Consider the following 21993-nt stretch of genomic DNA (forward strand, 5'->3'; position numbering starts at 1 on the left):
CGAAAACTGGAATGGAGTTCTGATAGCACGGATTCCTCTCCCCAAACAGCGATCAGATCCCGTACCTCCCGTTCGGTCCATGCTGGAGCTCTTTTGCGATTCTGGGACTCCATCATGGTCACCTGTGCTGATGAGCTCTGCATGGTCACCTGCAGCTTGCCACGCTGGCCAAACAGGAAATGAGATTCAAAAGTTTGCGGTTCTTTTCCTGTCTACCTGGCCAGTGCATCTGAGTTGAGAGTGCTGTCCAGAGCGGTCAGAATGGAGCACTCTGGGATAGCTCCCGGAGGCCAATACCATCGAATTGTGTCCACAGTACCCCAAATTCGAGCCAGGAACGTCGATTTAAGCGCTAATCCACTTGTCAGGGGTGGAGTAAGGAAATCGATTTTAAGAGCCCTTTAAGTCGAAATAAAGGGCTTCACTGTGTGGACGGGTGCAGGTTTAAATCGATTTAACGTTGGTAAATTCGACCTAAAGTCCTAGTGTAGACCAGGGCTAAGTGACGTACTTGCAGAACTGCTTCAAAGAGTAATCAGACTATGAGACAAAAGTAGAAAGAGAAAGTCCTATGCAGAGGGAACTACCCAATAAATGGAGCTCCATGTCATCTAATTCTCATCTGTACCAGGAAACTTTTCCAAAAAATTTCCTTCTGTTGATTAATCTGCCTCAGCGCCATCACTGCTAGCAACAGTGGGAGCTTTAGGGTGAATGGCCTATTGATGGTCTCTGGCATTTTAAGCATTGTGTCATCTGACCCCACACAGAGCAGGTCTTATCAACCCAATTAAACATTTTACATAATATGGATTGAACTTCAACCCGCATTACAGATAAGAACGTGTTAGGTTCTTAAGAGCTAGTAGGAAAAGGTTTAATTCAGTTACTGTGGCACTGCACACAGGTATGAGCTCATTGGGAGTAGGTACTGTGCAGGATTACCATAGCATTAGAGGATGAGAATCCTCTAGACTGGAAATCCATGGTGTTAGAAGATTTTACTAAATTTAGTGTATCAAATAAGTTTCAAAGGTAATAGTTTCAGCGTGCTACTATGGCTGTTGTGTCAAATGTTATTAACCAGAGAATAGCATTTGTCATAAATATAAAGGGAAGGGTAACCACCTTTCTGTTACCCTATAAGATATTTACAATCCTGATTTTACAGAGGTGATTCTTTTACCTTTTCTTTAACCTTTTCTTGAATTAAAATTCTTCTTTTAAGAACCTGATTGATTTTTCATTGTTCTTAAGATCCAAGGGTTTGGGTCTGTGTTCACCTGTACAAATTGGTGAGGATTCTTATCAAGCCTTCCCCAGGAAAGGGGGTGTAGGGCTTGGGGGGATCTTTTGGGGGAAGACGTCTCCAAGTGGGCTCTTTCCCTGTTGTTTGTTTAAAACGCTTGGTGGTGGCAGCATGGGATTCAAGGATAAGGCAAAGTTTGTACCTTGAGGAAGTTTTAACCTAACCTGGTAAGAATAAGCTTAGAGGGTCTTTCATGCAGGTCCCCACATCAGTACCCTAGAGTTCAGAGTGGGGAAGGAACCTTGACAGCATCTTTGTCACATACTGAATAACATATCCTGCCACTGTTTGAGTTGGCAGTTCCAAAGAGAGTTGAAATTATGAGAATGGAACAGTTTTAAACAGTCATCAGCTTTGGCAGCCTTTCCTGTAATGCCGTAATGGTAGTCTGTAACTCCTCATAAAGGATAGTTCTGTGTATTCTTTTCTTTTGATAATAATATTAGAAAGCATCTGTTTATTTTTTGTCACCTGAGATCCACATGTTTGGGAGGGATCACTTCTTATACATTTTAACATGTGTATGCATTGGCCTTTTAGACTCAGGAAAACTTTCTAATCTATGGCGTTTATATGATGCTAATTGTTGAAACAGATCTTTAATGGCCCACAGCTGGGCAGATTGTTACCTGTACCAATGAAAATTCACATTCAGTTTGCACAATGCACAGCAGTTTATTTGAGAAAGAATCACACAAGCAGTAAAAGGTTCTATAATACATCTTCCTTATACGCCTCAATTCCCCAAGCGTAAACCCTCAGTAATTATGTTGGCTTTACACAGTATCCTGACTGGCAAACGAAGTAGATAGAGTTACCGGTTCTAGTTGGAGACTTCTTTTCTTCTCTTCTCTTCTCTTCCCCTTTCAGGTAGTTGGTCTGTCAAATGTCCCCTGAAGCAGGGTCTTAGTTACCCCAAGGGCCTCTGGTTCCAAAGTCCTACAAAAGTCCCTCATAGCAAGGTGTTGGCTACCCTGAGACCCTCTATCTCACAGCGTCACAGACCTCTTCAGATGTTAATTGGGGAACTAACTAACTCTGCTTAGCATTTATACCTCTTGTTCTCAAAGGAGTCACATGTCGCAGAAATATGCCCCGTTGGGCGTTCCATTACTGGTTTTTTAAATTAATATTTTAGAAGGGACTGCAAAATGGACAGAGACCAAAGATCAGTTGATGTTTACCCTCTCATTAATCATTCACTTGAGCTCTTGGTGCGATGCCATCCTAAAGGGTCATTTTGACCCAGATCGGCCTGTACGAAGCTCACTGATCCCGTGTCTTCTACATATTTACTTTTGTGAGCTGGCCATCAGCTGATATGTTTCAAAGTTCCATGTTGAAACCCACACACACAGATAGAGCCTTTGATTAACCAATTCCAGCACTTTCAGTAAATTTCCATACCAACTATCTGATGCTAAGAGTACCCTGCTCCCAGAATCCTCTAGCAAATTCAGACATACCCAGCCATAATAAACTCATGTTTACTACATTGATTCATATCAAATACAGCAATTCACAATAATAATTTGGCACCGTCCCAACACTAGTCGCCATAATTTCTACATGCTGACATCAATGCATATTATACTTAAAATATAAACACTGTATCATTGATTATGTCTGGCACTCTAGTGGCAGCACATTTTAAGATTGCCTAAACCCCCATTTTCAGTTGTTAATGAAGGTCAACATTTTTCATCTTTTGGCCTGTACAAAGGTGAAATATATTTGGTAAGTTTCAGCAAAAACAGGTTAGCCATTTTTGAGAATGAAGACAGTGGTGAAAAATATACATTTCCTATTATTAAAAAGCATAAATAAATTGTGCCACCATTTTTAACATGATTAGCTCCAAAGTGTGCTTAGGGTAGAAATTGACGTTTGACAGGTAATACCTGGAAGGAAGATTGCCTTTAATGTCCTGGTGTAAATCTAATTGTATCTGGCAAAGATATGAGGGTTTGAAAATTGTAGTTTGCCTATCTGCAGTAGTTTTTTAAAAATTATAGCACTTTTTAACAACTGTCTTCCAATGGTATAAATGAAAGAGGGCTGTACAGTGCTTCTGTGAATAGATAATTTAGGACCATAAAAAAAAATCTCTTGAGTCCTGCCTGATTCATTGGGAGTGAGTTTTGTGCCTCATAGCCAAATGCCCCAGTCGGCCATTGTGGATGCTGCTGACAGCTAAAACATAGCAATGCTGCTTCCTTAGCTATGCGGAGAAATGCCTTACACTCTAGGGGACTCAGCTTGCCAAGTATGACAGTTTTCAGCCCATTGAAACCACTGGACCCTATTTTGCAAAATAAATAAATTACTCAGTGTTAAGGTTGGGTTTTAGTTGCATAAGAGTCATGACGTTCAGAATGAATTTCCTAAAGCATCCTACTCTGTTTCCTTGCATGTATGCCTTTTATTAAAAGATTACTCAATACTGAAACAATGTGATATACTAGTTGGCAAAGCAAACCTTAAAATGGAAAGAAAGTGATTTTTTTTCTAGTCCTCCTCCAATTGGACTGCAAAAGTAAATTGAATTGAATACTATTTTTAAAATATATAAACATACATGAACATTCTTTGTTACTCTATATATGTTGTTTAATCATGTAACAAAAGAACCTGCTGAAATTGTGTGGGTGGGAACCTTAACTCTAAATTTCCTAACTTTTGTGAAATTAACTCACATTGCATCAACATAGTGGCCCAGATCCTCAGCTGATATACGTTGGGATAGCTCCATTGAAGTTAGTGGAGCCAGCTAATTTACACTATATGAGGAGCTTGACCCTATGTTTTTGCTTGTTTTTGTTTTTCATTTTTATATTTAAAAGGATTATCTATGTTGAAAACCAACAGTACTTGAAGGATAGCATGCACCTTAGAGGTTCAAGTGTCATTGTTCCTATGTGTGCATGTAGAGTAGTGCATGTACTAACAGTTGTTCCATCTGCCTTTCTCTTTCATAGACATTTGGGCCTGGATCTAGTTCCTCGGAAGGACTTTGAGGTGGTGGATTCAGATCAGATCAGCATTTCAGATCTTTATAAAATGGTAAGAAACCTCAGGTGAAAGTCCTTTGTTTGTGTATAAGCACGGGGAAGAGATTTTCCTTTTCTTATTTATGTTGCTTGTTTGGGTGAGGGGAGGGGGAATTAAATCATTTTTTTATTGTTTCCAACATTATTAATATTGGTGGGGGAGAAGTCGAGCGATTGATTCTCGTCCTTAGCTGATGCTATGAAAGATGGGTATTTCTGGGTTTGTTACATATCACTCTATAAAGCTTCCAGCATCACAGAGTCTCATTGTTTTCAATCTGAACTTTTTTTTAAATGAAAAATCAGGTAAATAGTGATGTCAGGGTTCTTTCCTGAGAGTGGTCTATAATAAGTGTTTTTCTCTGTGTGATCACTAGACTAGGCATATATGTACCACAACATGCTTGATTTATCAAGTTCTGCTTTTCAATAGGAAAAGAGGCTTTTTCTGTGAGATTTTATTACACTAGCTATGTTAATTTTATTCTTTCCCTTTATTTTCTTGATTCACTGACTACGTTGTAGTTTAAATTTGGCATTTCTTTTATCTCTTTAACTCATTGATTATTCTGGTAGTTACTGTCTTTATTTGTCTTTATTACTCTAACTTGTTAGTTAAAACAACCCATATTTTTTTGTTCGAAGGACATAATTTTCTATAAATTTGGCAAAATGGGGAGAAAGAAGGGCTGGGAAAGAGAAGAATGTTGAATAGCTCTAGTAAAATATAAATGGAGTATACAAACCAGTTCTGGAGAATCAATAATAACTTGGCATTGGTTTCGAAACCTAGCTGGTGGCTTAGAATGTGATTTCAGCCCATCTGCAGTTTAATCTGTTTGCTTGACACATTCATCTGGGCACATGTGGAAAAAGCACTAGGGTATGTCTATACTGGAACTGGAGGTGTAATTTCCAGTTTAGGAGATGTAGCTGCATTAGCTCTCATTGAACTAGCTTGCTAACAATTGCATAGTAGCCACAGGTGCACTAGTAGTGGGATGGGCTAGCCATCCTGAGTACATACCTAGGTTTTCAGAAGGGCTTGTACTCTGTGCAGCTAGCACAGATATGGAAATTACACCTTCAGCTACAGTGGAGACATACCATACCAGTAGGGGAGCTACTGAATTTAAGGCTTTTAGGACTTCATGAAGAGAGAGACAAAACGATCAGGTGGAGCTATAGCAATAACATTATAATCCAATAGTCTCTGCCATTCTCATGTCAGTACTCCAGACCCAGCAGCAATTCCTATCCACTCATTTATTTCCTTATTTTTATTTATTTATGCTTCAGATATTATATAGAGAAATCTGCTATTTATATGCTGTGGCTATAAGACCTGCTAGTGTTCTATAAGGTGAGGAAGTACTACAGGATCTGTCATAACACCCAGTTTGTTAGTATCTTGCTCACAAATTGTTGTTTTTCTCACTTTAAAGCCCCATGCACCAGGCAGAAGTTTCAGAATGCCATACTGACCGATAACAACATGGTCTGACTGGAAAACAGGTTGACCTCTATAGCCTTGTACGAATAAATAAAATCCTACTTTGGGAATGTAAAATCACACGTCATTGTTAGTCCTGTTGAATACATCATGGGCTTCTCTCAGACTGTCCTTAATCAGTTGAGAACATGCAAAAGATTACAACTCCCTGAAATCATGTTAAGTGGGCATTAATTTTGTTTAATAGGCGCTGTGGATTGGACAGAACCACTTTTTTACCATTTAATTGAATACCAAATAATCAGCAACAGTATTCATCAAACACTAGATGCAAATACTAACAGTTGACATTCTTTGGATGTTGTAAGATCACACTGGTAGCAAGATACAGAGTTGATTACCATTAGGCCTCCTCTAGTAAATATACCTTCTGGAGAAAGGAGTCCATCAAGAATTTGTGCATGTGTCCAGTAAATTCAGGAGAGCTACTATTTGATGAAATTGCAAATTTCTATTCTTCGTATTCACAAAATGCCACAGAGATGTTATGATGGATTTGGTGACAGGTCAGCTGCCAGTTTTTTAGTAAGGGGCTCACATTAAAAATATACCTCTTTGCCTGAGCAAGATGATGTGTATTACAGGTACTTGAACTTACGGAGAGGCTGGATATGAGGGACTATGGAATACATTAATTTAAACAAAACCATTTCATTGTGAACATAAACAAGGATGGAGGCAATATCGCTAAACTAAACAAAGCAAAAATACTGTGCATTTCACTGGAAATGTTTATACTCTTTTCCTGATAGTATAGTACAGGGGTGGGCAAACTTTTTGGCCTAAGGGCCACATCGGAGAATAGAAATTCTTCTTCGAGTGCTTGTTCACGTCCATTCCACATTAGGTGTGCACACTGCGTGCACAAGCATCGAAAACTTTTTCCCTTAGCGGTTTCCGGCGGGGCCCCCCGAGTGCAGCACTGCGCCTTGCATATATACCCCTGCCAGCCCGACCCGCTCCAGTTCCTTCTTACCGTCCATGTCGGCTGGAACAACCTCTCTTTCTCTCTTGTAGAAGAGCAGTCCCTTAGCCTTTAGAGTAGCTGTTATCAGTTAGTTAGCATACCTTTATTGTGGACACTCAAGTGATTAGGTGCTTGGAGGCTTCCAGCACCTGCCCCAGACTGCAGGGCATGCCGCAGGCCAAAGCTTCAAGGCTTGTGCCACGTGCCGCAAACCTATGCCAGGTAGTGAGCCCCACAACTCGTGTCTACGGTGCCTGGGGGATGGACATCAAACTGAATGGTGTAGGATTAGCAAGGCATTTAAGCCAAGAACAAGGAAAGAAAGAGACTTCCATTTAAAGCAGCTGTTGATGGAGGCCACATTGCAGCCACTGTGCCCGGAGCACCCAATGCCAGCTCAGGCTTCCTGGGTGCATAGTGCCCCGGAGCCATTGAGAGACCCAGCACCGGCCAAGCACCGTAAACTGTCTGCCCCAGAGCGCCAGACTAGGCCCCGGCACCGCTCGTCCTCCTTGGTGCGGCCCCCAGTGCAGCCGAAAGGAAGGCGCGGTCGTTCCCCACACAGGAGGCCAGCGCCTCCCAAGGTCCCGAGCACCGATAAGAGCGGGAAGGCCGTGGTACTGGCGCCGACACCAGCGGTCCCGGCGGCACAAGCCCCACAGAGCCCAGACCTAAGTGAGCTCAGTGCGGACGATGGGCTCGAGGGCATAACGGATCAGCCCTCCACGCCTGGCACCTTTGAGGCTGCAAAGGACCTTATTGAGCTGTCGGTGGCAAGCCCCCTCCCGTATGGGGAGAAACCTCTGGCACCCACGCTTTGGGTGCCGTCGAGGGGTAAGCCTGCAGCGGTGTGCCGCTTGAGGACACCGTCCCAGCACCGCTCCTGGAGTTGGTCCCGGTCGAGCTCCAACTCCGTGGACTCACAGTTGCCAGTGGCCCAGAAGGAGGTAGCAACAGCGGGAGTGGGTAGGCACGAGGAAGCACTGGAAAGTGCACACCGCTCTCCGGCACTACCCAGAGACTGGCACCAGGAGGAGTTGAGACGGCCCTTGCCAGAGGACTCCCGCAGACGGTCCCGGTCCAGATCCCGGTCCCGGTCCTGGGTATACCGGTACCGCTCCCGCTCCCGCTCAGCCACGAGCCGCTCGTTCTCCCGCTGGCACAGATCGTTGGCACTGCCGTAGCCTTCGCGATTGGCGTCGCCGCAGTCCGGTGCTGACTTTGGCCACTATAGCTACCCGCACCAGGCCCCAGACAGCAGGGCCCCTCAGGTGGGCTGGCAATCCCAATTGGGGCCACCAGGCCATTGGCCCTTCTGGACCCCCTGGGCCTATCAGGAGTGTCAAGGGGCCCCGCCCAGGGCAAGTTACTCAGTGCAGCGGTCCCGGTCCCCACACTGATGCCAGACGGTGCTGGAGGCAGTAGTATCCAGGCCTCCAGCATCCACCCAGGATAAACCGGAGAGACCGGCACTGAGTCCGGTGCCGTCCCATGGACTCCCGGCCTGAGCCAGAGACCCCTCCCACGGGAGAAGGGGAGCAGGAGCACCAACCCGATGGGGTCGAGCAGCAGCTGACCTCCTTGTCATCCCCGGATGAGGCGGTGGCGGGTACAGAGGTGTCCGGCCCTCCACCAATAGACCATAGAGCCCACCAGGAGTTGCTGCACAGGGTCACCCAGAACTTGCGGTTGCAGGCCGAGGAGATGGTTGAGGACCCCATGGTGGACATTCTGAGCCCCAAAGGTCCATCCAGAATAGTGCTCCTACTTATTAAGACCATTCAGTCCAACTATAAGGCCTTATGGCAGACCCCGGCCTCCAGCGCTCCAACGGCCGAAGGACTTTGCCCCATCTAAGGGCTATGAGTTCCTGTTCTGCCACCCAAGTCCATGCTCCCTAGTGGTCTCAGCAGTAAACGGCCCCTAAGGCCAAGGAGGCAAAACGCATGGACCTTTTTGGCAGAAAGGTGTACTCATCTGGGGGCCTTCAGTTGAGGACTGCAAACCAGCAGGCCATCCTCAACAGGCACAATTTCAACTCGTGGGCGGTTGTGGGGAAGTTTAAGGACAACCTCCGGCAAGGTTCCCAACAGGAGTTCACGGCCCTAGTGGATGAGAGCAAGGCAGTAGCCAAGACCTCTCTCCAGGCCTCCCTGGATTCAGCAGACGCAGCAGCTAGAACAATCACGTCAGGGGTGGTTATGAGGCACTCAGCATGCTCCAGGAGTCAGGCCTGCTGCCTGAGGTCCAGAATACACTCCAGGACCTCCGCTTTGAAGGGTCTGGGCCCTTCTTGGACCAGACAGACGCAAGGCTGCACAGCCTTAAGGACTCTCGAGTTACACTTAAGTCACTGGGTATGCACACCCTGGCGACGCAGAGGAATCCCTTTAAGCTGCAGCCTCCCCCTCAACACCAGTACCAGCCTCGCCATAGGCATGACCCTTACCGTAGGCAAGGCAGGAATAACAGGACGGCGCAACAACAACAGTAACAATAATGTGCTGGGCCAGAAACAAGGCCAGCACAAACCCCAGCCGGGCACTGAGTCAGGCTTTTGAAGGTGCGCTTGAGGACAGCATACCAGACCAGTCACCGGATCCGTCCCTTTGTTTCCTGAACCGCCTGTCCCCTTTCTCCCGTGCATGGTTCACCATTACATCAGACCGTTGGGTCTTACACACGGTGCGGAACGGGTACTCACTGCAGTTTGCCACCCTCCTTCCCCGTCCCTCTTCAAGGACCCCTCTCATGAGCATCTCCTAGAGAAGGAAGTCCGCTCGCTGCTAGAGGCGGTAAAGGCGGTGTCGCACAGCCTAAGGAGAAGGGGTTTTACTCCCGGTACTTCCTCATCCCCAAGGCCAAAGGGGGCCTTCGTCCCATCCTAGACCTGTGTGGGCTCAACAAGTTCCTGGTCAAGGCCTGGTTCCACATGTTTTCTCTGGGCACCATCATCCCTTCCCTGGATCCGGGGGACTGGTACACTACCCTCGACATGAAGGATGCGTACTTTCATATTGCCATCCACCCAGCACATCGGTGGTTCCTACACTTCACTGTGGGCCAAGAACATTACCAGTTTGCGGTTCTCCCGTTCGGTCTAGCTGCGGCCCCACAGGTATTCACGAAGTGCATGGTGGTGGTGGCGGCAGCCTTCTTACTGAGGAAGAGAATCAGGGTGTACTCATACCTCAACAGCTGGCTCCTGGTGGGCCGATCCAAGGCAGAAGTGTGGGGCCATGTGGAGGTGGCCCTGAAATTGTTCCGCGAGCTGGGGCTCCTGATCAACGTTCCCGAGTCCACGCTTGTACCCACAGAGAAAGTGGAATTCATAGGGGCGGTCCTGGACGCAGTGCAGGCCAGGGCAAACCTTCCAGTATCCCGATTCTGGGCTATCCAGCAAGCAGTGGCCTCCCTGCGCCAGTTTCCAACAATGGCCAGGTGCTGCCTGCGGCTGCAGGGCCACATGGCAGCATGCACGCACGTGGTCAGGCATGCCAGACTGAGACTCAGGACTCTGCAGGCATGGCTCGCTCGGGTGTACCGCCCAGGCAGGGTCCCCCTGGACTTGGTAGTGGCAGCCCCAAGGGATGTGCTGGAGTCCCTGCTATGGTGGCAGTCCCAGCCTGTGGTTTGTGAAGGCATCCCCTTTGCCGCCCCACAACTGGACCTGATGCTGGTGACGGATGCGTCAGACCACGGATGGGGGGCTCACCGGGAGGACCTCATGATGCAGGGGTTGTGGTCTGGAGCAGAGTGGCTGCTCCATATCAATGTGAAGGAGCTCAGGGCGGTTCGTCTCGCCTGCCAGACAACACTACTGCCATGTTTTATATAAACAAACAGGGCGGGGCTCGTTCCTCTCCACTCTGTCGCGAGGCTCTCCTCCTCTGGGATCTTTGCATAGCCCACGCAATTCACCTCGAGACATCCTATCTCCCGGGGTACAAAACGAGCTGGCGGACTCCCTCAGCAGGTCATACCGCATGTACGAGTGGACGCTCAGGGCAGACGTCATGCTTTCGCTCTTCCGCAGGTGGGGGTTTCCCTGGGTACACCTGTTTGCCACCAGGGCCAGCGTCCAGTGCCCGCGGTTCTGTTCGTTCCAGGGCTGCAGCCCAGGCTCACTCACGGACGTGTTTGCGATCCTATGGAGGGGGCCTTGATGTATGCCTTCCCCCTGCTCCCCTTGGTACACAAGGTCCTACTCAAGGTGCGCAGGGACAGGGCAGCGGTGATCCTCATCGCCCCAGCCTGGGCCCGCCAGCACTGGTACACATCTCTCCTAGAGCTGTCCGTGGAGGCCTCAATAGTCCTGCTCCTACACCGGGACCTCATTATACAGGACGTCAGGCAGCTTCTTCACCCCAACCTACAGTCACTGCACCTAACAGTGTGAAGGCTCTGTGGCTAAACACCCTGGAGAACCAGTGCTCCCTTCCCATGCAGCAGATTCTGCTTGGCAGTAGAAAGGCCTCTACGAGGGCGATCTATATGGCCAAGTGGAAAAGGTTCTCGTGTTGGTGTGAACCCTGACAGGTGCGGCCATGCCAGGCCCAGTGCAGGCCATGCTGGAGTACCTCCTGCACCTCAAGCAGCAAGGGCTAACCCTGTCCTCATTCAGAGTATACCTGGCGGCCATCTCCGCCTTCCATCCGGGGTTCTCGGGGGGCTCAGTGTTCTCCCACCCAATGGTGGGACGTTTCCTTAAAGGGTTGGAGAGGGTGTTTCTGTACTTCCACCCCCCAGTCCCTCCATGGAACCTTAACCTGGTCCTCTCTAAACTCATGGGACCCCCTTTCAAGCCCCTCGCTTCCTGTTCTTTCCTCTACCTTTCCTGGAAGGTGGCATTTCTAGTTGCCATTACCTCGGCCAGAAGGGTGTCCGAACTGAGGGCCCTCACCTCTGAGCCACCATATTCAGTATTTCACAAGGACAAGGTGCAGCTCCGGCAGCACCTCAAGTTCCTCCATAAGGTGGTCTCCCAATTCCATTTGAGCCAGAACATTTGTCTGCCGGTGTTCTTCCCGAAACCCCGTATGGACCCGAGTCACCGCAGCTTGCACACGCTGGATGTGCATCGAGCGCTGGCATTCTATTTGGAGTGCACCAAGCCCTTTCACAAATCCACGCAGTTGTTTGTAGCTGTAGCCGAGAGAATGAAAGGTCTCCCAGTGTCAGCGTAGCAGATTTCATCTTGGATTAAAAGCTGCATCCGTGCTATTAGCTCGCAGGTGTTCCGGCCCCGGCGGTCACGGCCCACTCGACCAGGGCGCAAGCGACTTCCACGGCGTTCCTGGCACAGGTCCCGATCCAGGAGATCTGCAGAGCAGCCACCTGGTCCTCGCTGCACACCTTCATGACCCACTATGCGGTCAACCAGCAGGCCAGAGAGGACACGGCAGTTGGCAGAGCGGTCCTCCAAGCAGTTGTTCTGTGACTCCTACCCTCCTTCAGAGGTAAGCTTGTGATCCACCTTATGTGGAATGGACGTGAACAAGCACTCAAAGAGGAAAAAACGGTTACTTACTTTCTCGTAACTGTTATTCTTCGAGATGTGTTGTTCATGTCCATTCTATCACCCACCCTCCTATCCCTCTGTCAGAGTCGCCAGCAAGAAGGAACTGGAGGGGGTCAGGCCGATAGGGGTATATATGCATGGCGCTGTGGCGCTACTCGGGGGGCCCCTACGGGAGCTGCTAAGGGGAAAAGTTTCTGACTCTCATGCACGCAGCACACGCACACCTAATGTGGAATGGATGTGAACAACATTTACGAGAAAGTAAGTAACCATTTTTTGTATGGCGGACCATGAATGCTCACAGAATTGGGGTTGGCGTGTGGGAGGGGGTGAGGGCCCTGGTTGGGGGTGAAGGCTCTGGGGTGGGGCTGGAGATGAGGAATTTAGAGGTGCAGGAGGGTGCTCCATGCTGGGACCGAGGGCTTTGGAGGGTGGGAGGGGGAGAGGGGGACCAGGGCTGGGGCAGGGGCTTGAGTAGCATTTACCTCAAGCAGCTCCCAGAAGCAGTGGCATGTCCCTTCTCCGGTCCTATGCAGAGGTGCGGCCAGGTAGCTCTGCACGCTGCCCCATCCACAGGCACTGCCTCTGCAGCTCCCATTGGAGCACCGGAGGGGGCTATTGGAGCATGTAGGAGCCGGAGTGGGGCCATGCTGCGGCTTCCGGGAGCCACGTGGAGCAGCCCTAGACCTACTACCCTGGCCGGAGCACTGGAGCAGAGCCAAGCTGCGTGGTGTGGCCCCCCGACCCAGCACCCTCGCTAGAGCGCTGGTGCGGGGCAAGCCCCAGACCCTGCTCCCCAGCATGAGCTCGTTGGTCGGCTTAAAACGGCTCACGGGCCGTAGTTTGCCCACCTCTGGTATAGTATGTTATAAAGTAGATTGATAATATAGTAGAATGTTGAACTTCGGTATTTGTTTTATAAAAATTTCTTCATTTCAAGGAGTTCAGACTTTCAGCATTTTTAGGCATTGATACGCTGATACGTACAATGAAGTAAAACTACAATTTCACAGGCCTAAATAACTGTTTGGTGGACTATGGAAGTACTGAGTTGTAGACTCAATAACACAGTTTAAAATAAGGGAACCCAAGTTCTCCCCTCTCTCTAGGACCACAACATTTTAATACCCATCTTCCCAAATAAAGTGACTGATAAGAGAATTAAACTTCTCAAATATTACCATCCTGAATAGTGGGGTCCAACCTTGGTCCGAGGATGACAAGCTGAACAGTAGGGCTGGAAGGGAGAACCCCTAAATAATATCCCTTTGCTAAGCTGTAATATCAGGAACTGCTTGTGTAATTTGAAAGGGGGTTGGTGAAGACATTACTATTATTTATTATTTGTATTACTGTAGAACCTAGAAGCCCTAGTCATGGACCAGGACTCAATTGTAGTAGGTGCTATACAAACACAAAGCAAAAGATATTCTCTGTCAGGGGAGCCCCTCACCCCAGTAAAATATTTGAAAATACCTAAAATGCAATCTAGTACATTCCAAAGAAAATAGTAAATGTTTGTCATAACTATTTTTATGAGTGCCAGGGATAAGCTATCTCAGGCAAATATTTTTATTTCCCAATTTAAAGTTTTCAATGGCTTTTAGATTTACCGTACTTAAATTTAGATTTTAGAACTATAAAAATATACAATTAGTCCAACGAATAGAGGATCAGTTCCCAGAAAGAAGGAATGAATTGGCAGCAAGAAAAGAAGAAAGCAAGAAGCAAAGGAGAAGAGGGGATAGTCCACTGAGCATTCTATGAATGAAGACATTGTCAACTGGAAGCGTCATACAGAGATTTCATCATGTAACGGTAGATTGTTGTTCATACATGGAAAGAAATAAAGACCATATGTTTTCAGAAACTTAAAATCTGTAAAGATTTGTCTGTGCCACCCTTTTCAAGGTGTTGTCATAGTTTGTAAATCCATTTCTCTATGCAAGGGAAATACTGAGGCTTTCCATTATGCATCACTGTTTTTTACGATTAACTTCTCATTTGCCAGAGACTGTACAGGGTCTCTGTGCCCTGTATTAAAAAGTATTAGTACAGGCTTCATATCAAACCTTACATGACTCAGAAAACACCTCATACAGATTTTAACTTTATGACTTGCTTGATTTCCTTGCACTTCATTCAAAGTATCTTTCTTAATTTGAATATGTGTGACATAATGAATGTTTAAATTGATTAATGTAACTAAGGTTCTATTGTCCTGGCAGAGACATTGATTCAGTTACAATGTGAAATTCCAGTGGGAGTTTTCGAGGTTAAAAATCCAACACTTGAGTCTTCTGGTACAGTGAAATTTGAGTGGCCTTGCTCCAGCACACTAGTGTCTCAGGTTATAGATTAAGCTTTTTGATATCCTGATTAACTTGGAGGTTATTTACACCCATCTTAGGCAAAGCCTGCTTCCTCCTCTTGTGACAGTGTAAGACGCTTGTAGTAAAACTAATATGGTTCAGCCGTGCAGAGGGTGGCACTTAGGACAGAGGTCTCCAATGTGTGGGGCGGGTCCCCCCAGGGGGCCAAGGAGGACCAACCAGGGGGCTTCAGTGGGGCCCCATGCCAACCCCCACAGGGAAGGGGAGGGAGCACCACTCAGCCCATCTCCGCCCCCAGCCAAGGGTGCCGGAACAATTTTTATAGTGGGGCTGCTGAGACCCATTACACCAAACTGTAAACCCTGTATTTAATGGAAACTATTTCAAGTGAGGGTGTGCGGCAGCACCCCCATTACCCCTCGTTCCGGCTCCTATGCCCCCAGCTCTGCCCCGGTCCGGCCGCTGGACGTGGCTCCATTCCTGGCCCGGGGCTGACGCTGGGGGCAAGGTCAGGAGTGGATCTGCACCTGGCTGTGGACCCAGCTAGTGGCCTCCACCACAGCCTGGCTGTGGCTACTCTCCTGCCTCTGGCCACATCCTTCCCCTCCCACAGCATCCCCGCACCACCTCAGGGAAAGCTGGGGGGGCGGGGAGAATGACCCTGGGTTCGGTGGGGTGCGACCCTTAAAAGAAGACCGCTGAGTTAGGGGATGTGCACCTTCTGCACTCCACATTCTGTAAGGATGCCCTGCACATTCCTGCACAGCAGTATTTAAGAGAAAGAGCAGTGAATCTGCTAGTACGTGGATCCATTGGCTATTCCCCTTGAGCTAAATTTGTGGCAAATTGCTCATAGTTTATTCTAGCCATAAGGCTGGAGTAGCAGCCAGAGAGCAACTCCACTACCACAAAATAGTCCAGAGTAAATGATTCCTTCTCCCACCTTGGCTCTGAAGGAACTTCCCAGAGCACAGCTTGCAGCTCATGTGATGTGTTGGGATCAGGACTTGGCCCTTAGTCAGTTTATACATCTGTGTTGTTTTAGATTGCAGATTCAGCTAGACTGCTGTCAGGTCATGTTCAGTTTACATTTGGCAGGCTATCTGTACAACCTAAAAGGCAAAAAACTTATTTTTTGTTTAAATAAAAAAATAGATTCTGCAGAAACTGATGAGAATCGCTCATCAGGGAAAGTTTCATACTTGTCAACAACAAAGCTTTAATTGGCTTGTCAAGCCCTGCAATAAGATCTCTTAGTCTGTGGAATAGTCTTCTGAGAGTATTCATGCAAGGGTGCTGGAACAATTTATATAGTGGAGGTGCTGAGAACCACTGAACCATACTGTAAACCCTTTATATGATGGAAATCACTTCAATCCAGAGGGTGCAGCAGCACCCCTAGTTCCAGCACCTATATATTCATGGGATCCTTATTGCTTTCCACATTTACATAAATGGAAAATAGTACAACAGGGAACGGTAATGTACTGGCAAAAAAACAGATCAGGGGATTTAACAGGTCTTTTCCATCTATAAATAGTGTGAAATGAAGGCATGTTATATAAACCCTGATCATTACATTAATTTCATTAGCAAAATGTGTGGATTTAAAAGTTTTTGTATGATGTGGCTTTTATTTAGTTTTAAGTGTCCTATCTGGGTATGCATGTCTTTGCAGCTTATGTACAGTAACTCCTCACTTAATGTCCTAGTTATGTTCTTGAAAAATGCAACTTTAAGTGAAACAATGTTAAGCAAATCCAATTTCCCCATAAGAATTAATGTAAATAGGGGGAGTTAGGTTCCAGGGAATTTTTTTTTGCCAGACAAAAGACATTATATACATATACAGTATAAGTTTTAAATAATTTTAAACAAACAATTTAATATTGCACTCACCAATGATGATTGTGAAGCTTGGTTGAGGCAGAGGTGTAGCAGGGTCGGGACACGGGGGCTTGCCCGTTCCCCAGCTGGAATGCTGGGAAGGTGGAGCGGGGAGAGCCAAACAATATTATAAGAGAACATTGCAGGACTTTAAAGAGGTATGTTCTCTAATACATCAGCAACCTAATAATGAAAGGTTAACTGGGACAATGTTAAGTGAGGAGTTACTGTATGGTGTTTCATTGTTCTTCTTCCAGTGATGGTCCCTATGTATATTCCACTCCAGGTGCGCATGTACTCCATGTGTCTGAGACCAGAAGACATTTTCTAGCAGTGTCATTTGGTCTGCACCTGCAGTTTTCTGAACTGAGGGCATAAGTGACAGTGTGGAGTCCCTTTCAGTTCCTTTCTATCACCCATGGTTTGAGGTGGAACCTCTTCAGTGTCCAAAGCGTTAGCTAGCTTTCTGATTCAAAACTTGTAGATAACTGTAAATAGTTTTTAAAATCTGTTTTTAGATCATTTTTATAGTTAGTGTAATTTAGTAGTCTTGAGAGTTTCTCTCACCCTAACATTCACCTGTATGCAGTGCCCAGTATATCCAGGATCCCAGGATTTAAGATCTGAATGGCTGGGCTTTCCCAGTCAGTAGCAACCATGACGTGCTTCTATTACATGGGGAAACCCATATTCCTACTGGTCCTTTCTGAGCTGAACCCATCAAGCTCATGAATACAGGCTATGAGTTCCTAGTCCAATTGTGGCCTGTCAGACCCCCTGTGCATCAGGCAGAAACACCAAGTGTCCCTCAAAGCATAGTGATCTCGGGCTCCAGGGATCACTCGAGCAGGGCTAAGGACTCTGCCAAACAAAGGCATGAGGAGGGTAAGAGCAAGCACTCTCAGAAGAAATGTGAGAGAACCCCTCCAAGTCCTTATCCAAAAAGAGGACCTCCTCTCCAAAACTGTCTAAATTGGGTGAGACTCCATGCCCTAGTATGGGAGTGTCAGGAACTTACAATGAGCACTGTACTGGTTTCCCGGTAACAAAGGCAAGAGCACCTCAAAACTGGCCTTAGCTAAAGAATCAGGGCCATCCTTGGTATCAGTGAGAGAAAGAAGGCTGTGGACACTATTGGTACCAATGTGAAAGCAAGGCCTCCTACACCATTGATACCAATGTGGAGAGAGAAGGAGTCATCAGTACTAAATAGAACCGCAGTAAAGGCAGCACCACTGGTGCTGCTGAGGGAAAGAAGCCTGGTCCACTCTTGTTTCAGGGGTTATATATGCTTCCATGGAGGACATTGCTGTCGACATAGATCCGGAATCACCAGTACTGTCAGTTCCATTACTAATCAGGGAAGTACCGACACTGTCAGTTGGCCACTCACCAGTACCATCAATCATCTGAAGCATAAGACCTCCCATACCAATGGTACTGCTCATCAACATAAAAGCCCCCTTTTCCCCTGATAAGTCCCTTATCAGTGTGAGATCTTCACCATCCCTGTCAAGACCAGGGGTCAGCCCCAGTAGAGGTGCTGGGATCTCATGGGCACCTTCCTTCTCACAAAGGAGGGACTGCACACTTTCGATCCAGTGGCATCCTGCTCCATGGGACTGCCCTATTTTCCCTTTGACTCCTAACACTGGCCTTGCTGGAGCTCCTGCCATTCATATGAGACATCCCGAATCTATAAAGTCATAAGGGGAGTCATGACAGGCTTCCCATCTCAGGGAAGAATCTCAACCCACTCGGGATCAATCTAAGGAAGAAGAGCAACCAGACCAGGCGAGACCACCTGTCCTGGCAGGATTATCATCGTTATCCCCAGATGGTTGCACCTGGCTCACCATCACCGCCTGACATCTACAGATAGTTCCCGGATCTTCTGAGGAGGGTTACAGTTACAGATCCCCCTGGAGGAAGTACAGGACACCCCTCATAAGCTACTGTACATCTTCCAGAGTACATGTCCTAGAAAGGTGACAATTAATGAGGCCTGACAGTTAAAGATGGTCTGGCATACTCCAGTCAATTGTGCTCCCACTTCAAAGAGAACAGAGAAGAAATACTTTGTGCCTTCTAAGGGAGCAGAATACTTATTCTCACACTGTGCTCTGTACTCTTCCATGGTGCAAGCTGTCAGTGAAAGGAACAAGCAAAACCACACTAGCTCTACACCTTCTTATAAGGAGGCCAAATTTTTAGACTGTTTTTGAGAAAGAACTTCACTTTGGCAAGCTTACAGTTCTGCATAGCAAACTACCAAGCTTTAATGTTGAAATATGATTTTATTGATTGCAATACATTCTCAGAATTCACCAACAAATTCCGCCAAGAAGATGGACCTCATTTCCAAGCAGTTATTGATGAAGGTAAATTGTAGATCGGCCCCCAGGCATTAATAGATGCAGCAGATACAGCCTCCCACTTGATGGCAATTTCATGAGACTTTGTAACCTTATCTAAACCAGGTCATCCATTTACCTGTCTTCTATCCAAAACTACATGCCACCAGAGAAGACAAGAAACTACACTCTCTGGATGCATGATGACCCTTGTCATTCTATCTTCAGAAGACAAAACCCTTCAGGAAATCTCCTGAACTGTTGTCTCTTTTATGGTACATATGAGAGGGCAAGCGGTCTCTTCAGAGAGATTTTTCAAATGTATTTTGGGTTGCACCATCCTTTGTTACAAGTTAATGGCAGCCCATCTGCCGCAAGATATGAGGGCCCACTTGACCAGAGCCCAGGGTGCATCTGTTGCTTCACTTCAAGATGTCCCTCTTCTGGAGATCTGTAGAGCAGCTCTGTTCACACTTTTGTGAACCATTATGCTCTTGTACAATCTTCTACGTAGTCAGCAGAGCAGTCCTCCAACTGGTGTAGAGCAGATGCAGACCAACTTATCCTCCTCAACGAATACCGTTTGTGAGTCACCTTGAGTGGATACACATAGGGACCATCACTCGAAGAAGAAAGGTTACTTACCTTGAACAATAACTGGAGTTCTTTGAGATACGTGGTCCCTATCTGTATTCCAGTATCCACCTTCCTTCCCCTCTACTGCAGAGCCCTGGCCTATGGCTATTTGTAGTAGAAAGGGAACAAGAGAGGCAGTCAGTCCACACTGCCCCTTATGCCCTCAGGTCAGAGCACAAGGAGAAGAGTGCAGCTGTGGACCAATGGAGTCTAGTAGCAGAAATTTTCCAGTCTTGGGCACATGGAGTACATGCACTCTTCTAATAGAATACAGATAGGGAACCCCACATCGAAAATAAACTCCAGTTATTATACAGGTAAATGACTTTTCTTTTTCATCTCCTCTCTTATCAGAATCACTTTATCTTAGGCCTTGTGAATTTTTCTCCTTCAGGTTGCTGATTATGTAGCTGAACAATGTCCTTAACATGAACAAAATTTATCTAAAATTGATGTTGTTTTTTAAGAAAAACAAATTACCCTTTCCATATGAAAATGTGAATGATGTTTTAAAAAATGATATAATTGAATAGTATTTTTTGGTATGTACATCATTTTTAACCTGTATAACATTGTGCGGAAATGTATTCTGAGTTGTTAAACTATTCCACGGGGCTTCCTATAAATCAGCTTGCAGTTGGAATTGCCACTGGATTTAATCTACATCGGTCAGTGGTATAGGCCCAGCAGCACAGCAGTAACAGTGGGACACTGTTATTTAGCAAGAATGGGCACAAGAAAGAAATAAACAGGACACACCTCTCTGGAGATATCTGCAGATCTTTAGAAGGGTTTAAATCTAGCCTCCAAACATTTGTTTAGCCTTCCTTTTGATTAATTGGTCATTTTTTTATGCATCATTCTGAAGTGCCTACAGGGTGAGTGCTGTAGATGGGCAGACGACAGAACTACTGCCCATGTTTCTTCCAGGCCTCAGCTGTTTGTCTTTAAATTGAACTATTTTATTTTTAAATTAAGATAAGTAATATATCAGGATTTCTTACAAATACACTAGTTTTGAGGGGAGTTTTGAAGTGGAGAGAAACTAGAAATAGACTTGCAATGAACATAGCATTTGATGTCAAAACAGCAAGATACATAAGGAGTTCAAAGAGAGTTGAGCTTGGCGCTTTTATACAGCTGTTATAGAGAAATGGAAAGCTCTCTAAGCTTTTTAAAAAATATTTGTAAATATATAATAGAAATGAAAATGGCTTGTACACACTAAAAATTCCCCACAATGTGAAGCATTTTGACTTTGCATGCAAGTAGGCACAGTGTGGATGCTCATCACGTAGAACGCTACTGACTGGGGCTTTGTAGATGCCCTGAGGGAGGCAAAAAACCTCATCTTTGCCTCCATCACAGCCACAACATAAGATTAAAAATGTTTTATAGAAGTGAGACTCAGATAAGGATATTGTGTGCCAAATTCTAGCCATCTTCCATTTCATGTCATTTTTTGCAGGTCATCTGTGTGCTATGGTGATCTGTGAGGTTGATGGTGGGGAGAGACTGTTTTGACAGCTGAGTACAAAATATTTGTAGTGTATAGGTAGGAACACTGTTAGTCCAAATGCAAATTTTAATGTGCTGTTTGGACTTTTTTGATGATTCCATAGTCGTATACCAAACTCCCTATAGGCACATTGACGCCTCATTTTTGAAACTCACTGAAAACACCTGTTCCCTACTTCTGGGGGTAGGGATGGAGTGGGAAGAGGAGAAGAGGATACAAACAGTTCAGGGAACAACTTTTTAAAAGGGAGAATGGGTTAGAAAAATAAACAAACAATAAATATATTCAAAATGAGGATTGAAACTATCATTTTTCACAGTTGAAGGATACACTGCATAAACCCTCCCACAAAACTTTAGGAAGGGTGTTCAAAAATAATGAAGTATAAGATTAATAAACAATACTCTAATAGCCCTATTAGTCATTATAATGTAGCAGTAAGCTATGGTGAGTCAGAAATAGTAGTGGGTGTGCATTAGTAGGCTATTGCTTCAATTCTCTGGTGGTTAAAGAAGATAAAAGACCTTGGGCTAGATCCTAAAAGAGGACTTAGGCTAAGCGGCAATGCATTGCAGTGCCTAAATTTTAGTCACCCTGCTATCTAATGGAATTTATAATACTGAACCAGGTACCCTGTATAACTCCTGGGGAGAGTTAAGTACCTAAGAATGGGATCCAGAAATGCCAGCAAGTTGAGTGGGGAGATGTCTAAACAAACTAATATGAAATGCTGAAGACCTAAGCCCTGGTATGACCTAAGCTTCAAAGGAACTTAGGCGCCTAAGTCCAGGTCTGAGGGAAATGCCTATTTTTGTTCGAGATTCACAGCCATGAACCCTCTCCTGGAGTTAGGCACCTAAGTCCTTTCTTGCAAAAAGAAGGTGGTGGGGCTGCCCTTTTTAGC

At 46.1% G+C, this 21993-nt stretch overlaps 1 protein-coding gene across 12 annotated transcripts in view; it reads left to right on the forward strand.

Annotated features, from left to right (window-relative positions):
- The window catches only part of DOCK3 (dedicator of cytokinesis 3), a 585316-nt gene that overhangs the window by 313139 nt on the left and 250184 nt on the right, over positions 1 to 21993 (forward strand). For all 12 annotated transcript variants that reach the window (XM_073352483.1, XM_073352491.1, XM_073352484.1 and 9 more), the window contains one exon: positions 4288 to 4372. In XM_073352483.1, the coding sequence (XP_073208584.1) occupies positions 4288 to 4372 (85 nt within the window). The remainder of the gene's footprint in view (positions 1 to 4287; positions 4373 to 21993) is intronic.

The sequence above is a fragment of the Lepidochelys kempii genome, chromosome 7 (genome assembly GCF_965140265.1).
Source record: "Lepidochelys kempii isolate rLepKem1 chromosome 7, rLepKem1.hap2, whole genome shotgun sequence".
NCBI classification, from domain to species: Eukaryota; Metazoa; Chordata; order Testudines; family Cheloniidae; genus Lepidochelys; species Lepidochelys kempii.